This window comes from Zingiber officinale, chromosome 7A (genome assembly GCF_018446385.1).
Source record: "Zingiber officinale cultivar Zhangliang chromosome 7A, Zo_v1.1, whole genome shotgun sequence".
In the NCBI taxonomy this organism is placed as follows: Eukaryota; Viridiplantae; Streptophyta; class Magnoliopsida; order Zingiberales; family Zingiberaceae; genus Zingiber; species Zingiber officinale.
In genome coordinates, this window is record NC_055998.1 from 139,591,432 (window position 1) to 139,604,395 (window position 12,964).

General features: G+C 35.7%; 1 protein-coding gene across 1 annotated transcript; it reads left to right on the forward strand.

Annotated features, from left to right (window-relative positions):
* The first annotated feature begins 385 nt into the window (after window positions 1-385).
* On the forward strand, window positions 386-10,554 carry LOC121999779 (receptor-like protein EIX1). The gene is made up of 3 exons (XM_042554417.1): window positions 386-1,526; window positions 2,115-3,107; window positions 10,265-10,554. The coding sequence occupies exons 1-3, from the start codon at window positions 386-388 to the stop codon at window positions 10,552-10,554; spliced, it is 2,424 nt and encodes an 807-aa protein (XP_042410351.1).
* Window positions 10,555-12,964: the final 2,410 nt, after the last annotated feature.

Genomic DNA, 12,964 nt, shown 5'->3' on the forward strand with positions numbered 1-12,964 from the left:
CAGTTGTAAGTTTAGTTAAACTTGATACAGCAGACAATTATTTTTTTTCGTCTTTATAGAAAAGAAAACTATTTTATTCTACTTGTCATCTAAAAAATAGAATAGTAGGAAATTCGATTGTTGTATATTTAATTTAATTTGTCACTCTTTCCACCATCACCCTACACGCCACGTGTTAATGTCGGCGGGAAAAAGCCTGCAATTTTCACACATGAAAACGATCGATCGATCGATCTATAGACCACCAAAGAGAGCACGACAAGTGACTGTTGCAATAATGGCGGAGGGAAATGGACTACTCTTCATTCTTCAAGATAAATAGCCATTGCCATGCCCATTGGTCTCCTGCAAAATTAATAAGAATCCAGCAATTAAATTTAAGAGTATGGCAACGGCCTGGAGAAGAAGCACACTCTGTTTCCGTGAGCGATGGCCACTGCACCATCCCCAGTACTACCGCTGCTACTATCAGCTTCCAGCTGATCTTGTCATGCTTTGTTGGCTCATCATGATGGCCTTCTTTCTTGTGGAGGTAGCTGGAGTACTAGAAGGGAGAGTGAGCAGCGAGGGATGCTTGCCGAGGGAGAAAGATGCTCTCTTGCTTTACAAAGCCGCCATCGAAGATCCTTCCGACCGCTTGTCTTCGTGGCAGGAGGCCCAAGGAGACGACTGCTGCGCATGGACTGGCGTAGTCTGCTACAACAGAACGGGCAGAGTACGAGTGGCCGAGCTCAACCTTCAAAATCCGATTGGTGGCCAACTCAATTGGTGGGAGTACAGTTTGAGGGGTGAGCTGCTGCATCCTTCATTATTGTCTTTATCTCACTTGCAAAGCTTAAATCTCAGTTTCAATGACTTTGAGGCCACCCAAATTCCACCTCTCGTTGGTTCTCTTCACAAACTCAGGTATCTTGATCTTTCTGAGTCCAACTTCAGTGGAAACATTCCCCTTCATCTCGGAAACTTAACTGATCTTCGTTATCTCGATCTCAATTCATATTATTTTCCTATAGTTAGCCAGAGCCTAGACTGGCTCTCCGGCCTTTCTTCTTTGATTTATCTGGACATGTCCTATTTGGATCTCAGCGCTGCCTCCCATAATTGGATATCAGCAGTCAACATGCTACCTTCCCTACAACATTTATATTTATTTGATTGTAAAATTAATAATATCCCTCTTTCTCTTAGTTTCCATCTCAACCTCAGTACTTCTCTTGTGGATCTTAATCTTGGTTTCAACAACTTCAACTCTTCTTTTCCTAACTGGTTCTGGAATCTCACCAGCCTCTCGTCTCTTCAACTTTCAGAGTGTGAAATTGGAGGAATGTTGCCTATTGAAATTGGCAACTTAATTAGCCTCACACATTTTGATCTTTCTCTGAATTTGCTCTCTGGTCCCCTACCTGATACGTTATGGAAATTGAAGCATCTAAAATTCCTCGACCTGAACCATAATTTACTTGGAAACTCTTTACCAATGGGGATTATGAATCTATCAAGCTTATCAACACTGCACCTTAATAATTGTTCGCTAAGTGGTCCAATACCCAGTGAATTAGGGAATTTAACTACTTTAAATAGATTATCTCTTAAATCTAATTTACTTTCTGGATTAATACCACAGGATATTGGGAAACTAGTCGACTTAGAGTACCTTGACCTCTCTATTAATTCCTTTGAGGGTGATTTTACTGAGTCTCATCTTTCCAACCTAACCAAACTAAAGGCTTTGCTCTTGTCTGAAAACCCCTTCCTTACCATAGCAATAGACCACGATTGGACCCCTCTCTTTCAATTAGAGTTAATTAGCCTCGGTCCCTGTAAGTTAGGTCCCAGATTTCCTACATGGCTTCGTTCACAACACTCTATCAGCGCTATTCACTTGTACAATACAAGTATCGAGGGCAACTTACCTGAATGGTTTTGGAACTCTTTTTCCATCATCAAATTTTTAGATCTCTCTCATAATAAAATTAGCGGAACATTGCCAATATCCCTAGCAAACTTGACCGAATTATATTATTTAAATTTTGGTTCGAATTTACTAGAAGGCCCAATTCCTCATTTGCCACCCAACATAATGTTGCTAGATCTATCTGATAATGCATTTTCAGGGTCGTTACCACCAACGTTATTCACACCAAAATTACAACATTTGATTCTCTCACATAATCATATTAATGGAAGCATACCTCCTAATATTTGTAAGTTTCATACTTTTCGACACCTCAACTTATCAAACAACCAAATATTTGGAGAAATTCCCCGGTGTTGGCAGAAGGGCTCATTTATTCGATATATTAATTTGGGAAACAATATGGTCTTTGGAGAAATTCCAAGTTCTCTTGGCAACTTGATGAAGCTTGAGTTCCTGCACTTGAATAACAACAATTTAAAAGGGCATCTTCCATCATCATTGCAAAATTGCAGTCGGTTATTGATTGTTGATTTCGGTGACAACAAATTCTCTGGAAATATACCTTCGTGGATTGGGCAAAGTTGGCAGCGGTTGCGTATTCTCCGATTGTCCTCAAATATGTTCAATGGCAATATTGATTCACAACTTGGGTATTTGAGGGATCTTCAAATCATTGACTTTGCAAATAACAAGTTATCAGGGACAATACCACATTCTTTTGGAAATTTCAGCACAATGATTTCGTCATCAGTTGAACTACTTCCTTCCTTTGATGTACCAATGGAAATACTAGAAGTAGTCGAAACTTGTAGCGGAAGTGAAAGCATTACTTTAGTTACAAAAGGAGACCAACTTACGTTTTCATCTATTCTTTATCTTGTGAAGAGTATAGATCTTTCAAACAATGAATTGACATATGAGATTCCCGAAGAATTAGGATATCTTGTTGGACTGCACACTTTGAATTTATCAAGAAACTACTTCAAAGGCAAGATACCAGATAGCATCAGCAAAATGAGTTCATTGGAAACTTTGGATCTGTCCTTCAATAATTTATCAGGGGTTATTCCTCAAGGTTTATCACAACTAAATGCTTTGAGCCATTTGAATTTGTCTTATAACAACCTATCTGGAAACATTCCTTCTGGGAATCAACTTCAAACATTGGATGATGTATCCATTTATATTGGTAATCCTTATCTTTGTGGAGACTTAGTAAACAAGAGTTGCTTTCATGGAAACAACACCAATGCGACAAGCGAGGAGCATGCAATGTTATCGTTAGTGTTATCAATCTATTTCAGTAGCACACTTGGATATTTTATCGGATTATGGAGTGTGTTTGTTCTTTTACTATTTAAGAAAAAATGGAGGTACTCTTGTTTTAAGAAAGCCGATGAAATTTATGATATAGTTCATGTGACAATCAAGATAAGATTGAATAGAATAGTGAACTGTTAGTTTTTTTAAAATAAAGTTTGTGATGAATGTAACAATAATTAGTTTTCATATTAGAATTGTGAGCTTTCATTGTAAGCATGGAACTTTCAAGAACCATATTCTTGTGATATTTTGCAACGAAACAATGCTGTGATTGTGCTTTTAGTGTAATCTATGACACAAAGAATGCACTTATTTTATTTTATGAAAATTATGATAATTCTATGTGCAATATGATAATGTTGAATTCCTAATAGTAGATGAAAACGAGAATGAAAACTACTCATGCAAGTGTTGAATCATTTGAAGTAGGTGGGGTTAAGATAATGATGATTTACGTGCACATTGTGTCAATCTTTCAGAGTTGTTGATAGATTTATTGATTAGTATTTCAACTTAACAAACTTTAAATTGATAAATTTTAAAATTAAGATAAAATTTTTCACTGATAATTACAACTAAAAGAACTTTTATGGATATTTTAAAATTTTAGAAACTTATGAGAATTTTAAAAGGAAATTAAAGTGACTAAATTAATAGAGCTAGTAAATAATAATAATTTTATAAAAAATAGTTGTAAAATATAATTTACCAAATTTTAGAAGTTGAAATGATCAACTTAAAAACTATAAGGGTAAAATAAAACTTTCTTCCTAGTAAACTCACTGTATTGAGAAAAAAGAGGTCGAACCTCAGAACTTAAGTTGATAACACTGTATACACTAATCACTAGACCATTCCGAGAGACCTATAAAATTGTTTCCACGCTATTATATTTGAAATTGAAATAAAAATAATAATAATGAGCAAAGTTGAGTTTGAAATTGTAGAAAGGAAAAAATATGTGGTTAGAAAATTATGAAAATAAAGAAAAATTATTATGGAAAAATTTAAAATTAAAAAAATAGAAAGGGGAGATTAGAAAATAATGGATAAAGTAATACTTTAGCCATCGAATTCAAAATAAAAATATTAAAATAAGCTATAAGATGAAGTACAATTTTTAGGGCAATAATGAATATTAGCAATCATGTAGCATAACAATAAAAAAAAATATTAGATCAATTGAAAAACTTCAAAAGTGAAGTGGAATGTTTTAAGGTGAAATGAAAACTAAAAAGTGTTTAAGGTAATTTGCCTTTTTGTTAAAGATAAGAATGTAACAAAAGTTATCTAAAATGCAAACGGTAAAATATAAATATAGCCGCCACAACTAATCCCAATTAAGAGCATAAATTGTTGGTACAGTGAGCATCAGATAATCGAACCTGAGTTTTGATTATGGCAAAGGGCTCAAAGTTAAGTTGTGATGTTATCTAACAAGGTTCATGGAGCTTACAAGAAAGTCCTAAGTGATGCTTAGGTAAAAGTCCTAACTGCGGTTAGGCAAGGTGAAAATACTAAAGGGGGGGTAACTTTAGGTCCTAGAGAGGGTGGTAACCCTAGGTGAAGGAAAAAACCTAAGGGGGGGTAACTTTAGGTTCTAGAGGGGGTGGTAACCCTAGGTGAAGGAAAAATCCTAAGGGGGGGGGGGGGGGGGGTAACCATAGGTCTAGGGGGTGGTAACCCTAGGTGGCGGAAAACCCTAAGGGGGGTAACCTTAGGTCCAAGGGGGTGGTAACCCTAGGTGGCGGAAAACCCTAAGGGGCGGCAACCTTAGGTCCTAGGGGATGATAACCCTAGGTGGCGGAAAACCCTAAGGGGCGGCAACCTTAGGTCTTAGGGGGTGGTAACCCTAGGTGGAGAAAAACCCTAGGGGGCGATAACCCTAAACGGAAAGTCCAGTCGATCTAGAGGACCGGACTGGTATCAGGTAAATCTTCTGAGTAGAGTAGGTGAGGACGTGTTCCCAGCAGAGGGAACAATAGGCGTCGGGTCGACCTAGGGTTTCCGGTTGGAAATCCGAAGTCAGATTCAGACAGTCCGGAGACTGTCAAACTTTCATATTCATACTATTATTGTGTACTAACTTTGTGTTGTAGGTATTTTGGGACTAACATGTGTGCAGGTACCAAAAACACAAAGTACACCTCGGATGAACAGTGTCCGAGGCGCCTCCATGGGGCTTGGAGGCGTCTCGGGTGCAAAGCTGGAGTTGGCTGCAAAGCACTCTGGAGGCGCCTTGAACCAGTTGCTTAAGGCACCTTGAATGAGGCATAAGGCGCCTTGAAGCAGATAAGTGCGACCTGGCTCAATGTAATCCATGCGGCTGACTCGGCTCGTTCAAGGCGCCTTGGATGGGCTTTAGGGCGCCTTGAGCACTGTTTAAAAGGGGGTTTCGAGCAGCACCTTCAATCAACTCATTCCAAGCAATCCTTCTGCGACTAGCTACTAACGACATGATCCCGAAGTGTTGTGACGACCCCTCGACGACCCGGAGCTCCGAATCTTCAGTTATTCATATTGTCGTTGGTATAATTTAATCATTTCTTATTGATTATTGTACTTCACTTGTAATTCTATTCGAGCTATTAGTTGTTGCCCACGGTAAGCGATCAAGGATCGCGGGCCTTCGAGTAGGAGTCGAGCTCGGCTCCGAACGAAGTAAATACCCTCGTGTTTGTGTTGTTTTTTCTCTTTTATTCTGCTGCGTTACTCAAGTGTTTAATCGAACGATTTACGATTCCGAACTGAGTGAAAGCCACGAGCACTATTCACCTCCTCTCTTGCGCTTCTCGATCCAACATAAATTACAATTATAAAATCTTGAGTTGCAAATTATAATGCTATCTCAATTAATTTTATATAACGTCAGATTTTTAAAAAGTAGTTTTTAATATTTCACAATTACAAATAATCATGTACCATGTGCTTTCATAGAAGAACTAAGCGTACCAACAGTAAAAATGTGAATTATAAGAAAATTTAAGGTACATTTAGTCAATGCATTTTATAATAAATTTTTTTGGCAATCAAAATAAGATTAAATAAAATAATGGGAATATCATTTTTTTAAAAATAAAAAAGTCTTAAGATGGTATAATGAATGAACTAATACTAATTGTATTGCATGCAATTTAGTATAAGATATTGTGCAATGCGTAATTTGCCCCTGAGTGTAGGCTGTCATGGTTAAATTCTCCCGTGATAAATCAGGAATCTATAATTTGAGATTCAGTTGTAGCGAATTATTAAAAAAAAATAAAGTTGCTTTGAAAAGGTCTCCAGGATACAACTTTCACACTCGCGCATTGCTCTGAAAAGGTCTCCAGGATACCTAAAAGTTGTATTGACAACCTACTCTTAAGTTTTCAAAGTTGTATTGTCGGTATAATTTAATTCCTGCAATCGTACTTAAGTTTTGTATTTGCTTCGTGATGATAATGATTGTCCAACGAAAACATTCAGTGAATCCAAACCTTGGAATATGAGTCGTCTGAAGCTCGAAACCAAGTAAAAACACCTGTGTTAGTGTTCATTTTTCTTCTCTGTTCTTTTCCGCTACGTTTATCTTAACTGGTGATTTTTGAAAAGATGAAGAACGTTATTCACCCTCCCTCCCCTCTAGCATCTTTACGATTCATCAAGTCCAACATCACGAATGATACAGGCTATGAGGTACCTTGCGTGGGAATCAAACTTTCATTTAGAACCTTCCTATTTCTTACCATCGCTTCATGCCCCAGGAGCATGTCGATCTCCACTCAATGAACTATAATCGTCAGTGTCATCTCTCTTTATTGTCATAGATATTCCCATTCACCCTTGGCGTCCGATGAGATAACGATTATCTTGTAGGATGTATTAATTTGTTGTTCAACTGTGAACTCTAAAAATAATCTTTTAAAATCTATTGATTAAAAAAAAATTAGGAAATAAGAAAATAAACAACAAAATATTATGAAACTAAAAATTTTTTTACTAACACCCTCCCAAATAATTATTTAAATAGGCTAAAATCCTAAGACATATCATAAAGAAAAATCTTAATAGAAAGGAAAAAAATTAACAGACTTAACCCCATAAATTCTAAACGGAATCAAAATCTAAAATATGAAAAAATTAAAAATTACTAAAAATATCTAAAATATAAAAAATATAAAAAGGAATAATTTACTAAAGACAATAAAAGTTCCCAAGAAAATTCCTCCTGCATCAACCCTGATTCTAATAAGTCTGTGGCTTGAAGGGGTGGGATACCACTAGCTAGTATCTATAGAGTATAGACAAATAATTTTTTTTTTTAGCTTAAAAGGTACTCACAAACCTCTAAAGGCTCCTCTCCAATAAATTCCTTTGTTTTATATCATCATTAATATACTCTTGTTGGGTAATATAACATATTTGCGTGATAAGCTCTCATTGATGGAGCATTTGAAGGTAGGATTTAATGAGGATGTAAGAGTTTGAAGTTGTATATGTACTCTGAACCGTCAAAGATCAGCAATCCTAACTATTTGATTTAGATGCATTGACAATAAGTAAATTAAAGTTAAAATACAACAAAAATACAGACTATATTTCATGGTAATATTGATAAAAATTAGTTTTGGATGACTTTATTGATGAAGCCAAAGACTTATTTATATAAATTGTCTAATTAATAATAGAAATATTAAATATGACATATAGTTATAATAATCATAGTAGTGAATATAATAAATTTAGAGATATTATTTTTTGCTATCCATCTTTGATTACAATGTCAAATATGATCTCTATTGATTGAAATCAATTCGAGATTATTTTTCATAACTGCTTTCTTTGTTGTCATTACCCCCGATAAATTAAACGGGAGTATCCGAACGTTGAGTTTGATTGCTAACTTGGTAAAATGTTGTCTAGATAATAGTTTGGTGAATTTATTAGTAATTTGATCTTCTGTTGTGACGTAAGAAACTAAAAGTTGTTGAGTCGCCACACATTCGCGAACAAAATAAAAATCAATCTCCACGTGCTTGGTACGAGCATGAAAGACTAGATTTGCCGCAGGATAAGTTGCTCCTATGGTATCACACCAGATTTTGGGTGTAGCGGATGGAGAAAAATGTAATTCCAAAAGAAGAGATTGTAGCCAAATAATTTCGGAAGTCGCATTAGCGATAACTTTATATTCAGCTTCAGTGTTAGAGTGAGAGACTGTAGGTTGCTTCTTTGAGAGCCAAGAAATAAGATTTCGTCCAAAAATATTGCATATCCACTAGTCAAATGTCTGTCTTCAAGAGATCCAACACAATCTGTATTACTATAGATATTTAACTTTAGTGAGGACTGACGATATAAAAGAAAATCATGTAAAATCGTGTCTTTAAGATAATGAAGAATTCTCTTAACACCTTCGATGGTACTTAGTGGGAAAATACATAAATTGGCAAATATGATTAACTGCGAAAGTAATGTTAGGTTGTGTAATTGTGACATATTGTAGGTCACCAATAATATTTCGATAGATCTGGGGATCAGCAATTAAAAGAGAGAAAGAAGGAGCATTAAATCATTTTTCAATGATTAATGTAAAGATAGAATATGCACCATCCATTTTAGCATGTAGAAGTTGTGTATGTACAGCTTGTTGAAGTTGAATATGTACTCTGAACAGTCAAAGATCAACAATCCTAACTATTTGATTTAGATGTATTGACAATAAGTAAAGTTAAAATACAACAAAAATACAAACTATATTTCATGGTAATATAAAGTTATCAAATGCCAAGATTCTGCACTGGACTTGTAATGGTGTAAATTACAATTGCAAGGATATATAGAACAACTTTTGATTTTAAATAAGTGCACTTTGAATTTTGTAATCCTAGTGAATTTTCAAATTGTTGAAACTCTTAAGATACGAGAATGGGACTACAAATTTGGAGTCCACTTTTTTCTTTGGCAACAAACACATGCTGTGAAGTGTCACATGAACGAACTGCTCTGGCAGGGAACTTAAGCACTTAAAGAGTAGAATTAGATCGTCCATATATAAAGTCATCATCTGCACCGTCCAACGTTATCTCCTCCTCTCTGTTAATCGACTGAACTCTGCATGCAGAATCATGGTGTGTCTCGCAATTAATGGCTGGGTGTCTATCCTTCTTCCCATGTTATTCAATTATTCAAGATTAATAATTATACATGATTTATTTTCAACTAATAGTTAGATGTCTATTCTTCTCCATATATTATTCAATTGTTTAAGATTAATAATTATAAATGATTTATCTTTTCATATTGATATGGATTGACGGACACTGATGCACTGATGCGAACATATTACTTTTTGTCGTGAATGTATGAATAAATGATTAGCAAAAGTCCACTTTTTTTTTTTTTTTGCTAGTCAATGTTGCGTCTCATGGATGAATAATGAATGACAATTTATCAAATCACGCATCTATAAATCTGAATTGATCAAAAGACGTATGTTACTTTGCTATTTATCAAAAGACACACTTTTTCAAGTGTATTTCCTTTTTTACCCTTCTACAAATCTAACTTTTTTTTTTGTTATTTTTCTTTTCTCCCACTTCTCTTTCCTATCTCCTATGCATGTAGCTTCTTTTATTTTTTTTATTTTTCCTTTCTTCTCTTTCCTCTGTTTTAGTCCAACGAAATATAAGATTTAATTAATTTTTTAATAAATTTTAATATATTTAGAGAAGCAAAAAAAAATTATGAATAGTAAATTTGAACTCCTTTTAATCTCAGAAATCCACATAAATTGAAATAAGTGAAATCGAAGCTCTCTAGATCCATCAGTGAGTTTTGGTCAAAATCTACTGCACCACCCCTACTGCCGCAGCAAAATTAATAAGAATCCACCAATAAAATTAAAGAGTATGGCAACGGTCTGGAGAAGAAGCGCACTCTGTTTCCGTGAACCATGGCCACTGCACCACCCCTACTGCCGCTGCTACTATCTTCGTCAGCTTGTCTGGCTCATTATCCTGGCTTTCTTTCTTATGGAGGTAGCTGGAGTAGAAGGGAGAGTGAGCAGCGAGGGATGCTTGCAGAGGGAGAGGGATGCTCTCTTGCTTTACAAAGCCGCCATCAAAGATCCTTCCGGCCGCTTGTCTTCATGGCGTGCCCAAGTGGACTGCTGCGCTTGGACTGACGTAGTCTGTCACAACACAACGGGCATCGTGCGAGTGGCGGAGCTCAACCTTCAAAATCCAAATGCAAACCAAGACGATAATCTGTGGGAGACGGCTTCGAGGGGTGAGCTGCTGCATCCTTCATTATTGTCTTTAACTCACTTGTGAAACTTAATGCTTTGTTTACTTGAAAGAATGGAAAGTAAAATTAAATAAAAATTTTCATGGTGGAAAAGTTTCTGTCATTTATTTCATTAAAAGCTTTCGGAGGAAAAGTAACACAATTCATCAGCGGATAATTTTGGAGCCAAAATCGATCGCCTCAAAATTGGACAGAAAACAGCGAATGAAAAAAAATGATGCATGTACCCCTTTTGTATTCACAAAATTACACTATATACAAAAAAAAAAATGACCCATGTAATCTTTTTAACTCATAAAATTATACTATGTATCAAAAAAATGATGCATGCACCCTTTTTTATTTACAAAATTACGTCATAAGTATTCACCTTCCTCTATCAAGGTAAATTAACATGCAAAGGAAAAGATTTCTTCACCCTTTTTTTTCTCTTCCTCCAAAGATAACTTTCTATCATTGATTCCTTTCCTTTTCTCATCCACACTCTAGAGTAAACATAGTATAGGTCTCAGCTGCAATGACTTCGAGGGGCACCCAAATTCCACCTCTCGTTGGTTCTCTTCACACACTCAGCTATCTTGATCTTTCTGACTCCAACTTCAGTGGAACCATTCCCCCTCGTCTCGGAAACTTAACTAATCTTCGTTATCTTGTTCTCTATGCATTTCATTATCCTAATTCTGCTACAATTTCCACAGCCTAGACTGGCTCTCCCGCCTTTCTTCTTTGATTTATCTGGACATGTCTGCTTTGGATCTCAGCGCTGTCTCCCATAATTGGTTTTCATCACTCAACATGTTACCTTCCCTACAACAATTATATATTTACATGATTGTAATATTAGTAATATCCCTCTTTCTCTCAGCTTCCCTCTCAACCTCACTTCTCTCACAACTCTCGATCTTGGTGGCAACAACTTCAACTCTTCTTTTCCTAACTGGTTGTGGAATCTCACAAGCCGCTCGTCTCTTCCAACTTTATTACTCAAATATTCGAGGAATGTTGCCTGCTGAAATTGGCAACTTAATTAGCCTCACACAATTGGAACTTTCTTCAAATTTCACCTCTGGTCCCCTACCTGATACGATATGGAAATTGAAGCATCTAACATACCTCGGCCTGAGCTTTAGTTTTCTTGGAAATTCTTTACCAATGGGGATTATGAATCTATCAAGCTTATCAACATTATACCTTATTAATTGTTCACTAATTGGGTGAATTAGGGAATTTAACTACTTTAAACTAATTATCTCTTGAATCTAACTTGCTTTCTAGATTAATACCCATGAGATTGTTGAAGATCAATACCAACTCGTTAACGGATAAAAATAAAAATATAGATGGGAGTATTCTTTCTCATTCAATAGATAAGATTTAACAGATAGAAATTAGAATGTGTAATTGAGAGTATTTCTCTCATTCAATAGATAGAATTTAATTGATAAGAATTAAAATGTATGGTTGAGAGTATTTCTCTCAATGGATAAAGATAAAATTTCTTGGTAGATAGAATTTAGTTTTCTGATCAACTATGTATCTTGTATGGTGAGTGCTATAAATACTCCCCCTGCATTCTTGTTTTATCATCTAACGAAAAATAAAAGTATAGAGTCTTCAAGTTGAAAGTTGTTCTTCATCTTCCTTTTCTTTTCCTCTCTAAAATTGTGAGTGATCCTCAAAAGTGTTGTAGTGTCTTTGTAGTGTGAATATAATACAAGTAATTTATTTACTTGTTTATAGTTCAATTTATTTTCTCGACAATTGGTATCAGAGCTGAATGATCAGGGATTGTTCTTGGTGGAGTTATCTTGAATCGTGAGGAGGTTTATATTGTACAAGGTTGTTCATCAAACTTGTTTGGTATAATCAAAATCTTTCTGACACGATGGGCGACCTTCAAATAGTAGGAGGAGTTAAGAAACTCAACAACAAAAACTACAACACGTGGACAACATGTATGGAGTCCTACCTACAAGGTCAGGATCTTTGGGAGGTTGTTGGTGGTAGTGAAGTCATGCAACCAGCAGAAGATGCTAATGGCATCTTACGAAAATGGAGGATCAAAGCAGGTAAAGCAATGTTTGCTTTAAAAATCACAATTGAAGAAGAAATGTTGGAGCACATCCGAGATGCCAAAACACCAAAGGAAGTATGGGATATCTTTGCTACACTCTTTTCAAAGAAGAATGATGCAAGATTGCAACTCCTGGAGAATGAGCTACTAACAATAGGGCAACGTGACAAAACGATTGCCCAATACTTTCACAAGGTAAAGTCGATATGTCGCGAAATTTCAGAATTAGATCCAGAAGCTCCTATTGGGGAAACCAGGATAAAGAGAATAATTATCCATGGTTTGAAACCAGAATATCGAGGATTTGTTGCTGCTATACAAGGATGGTCAACACAACCATCACTTCTTGAGTTTGAAAATTT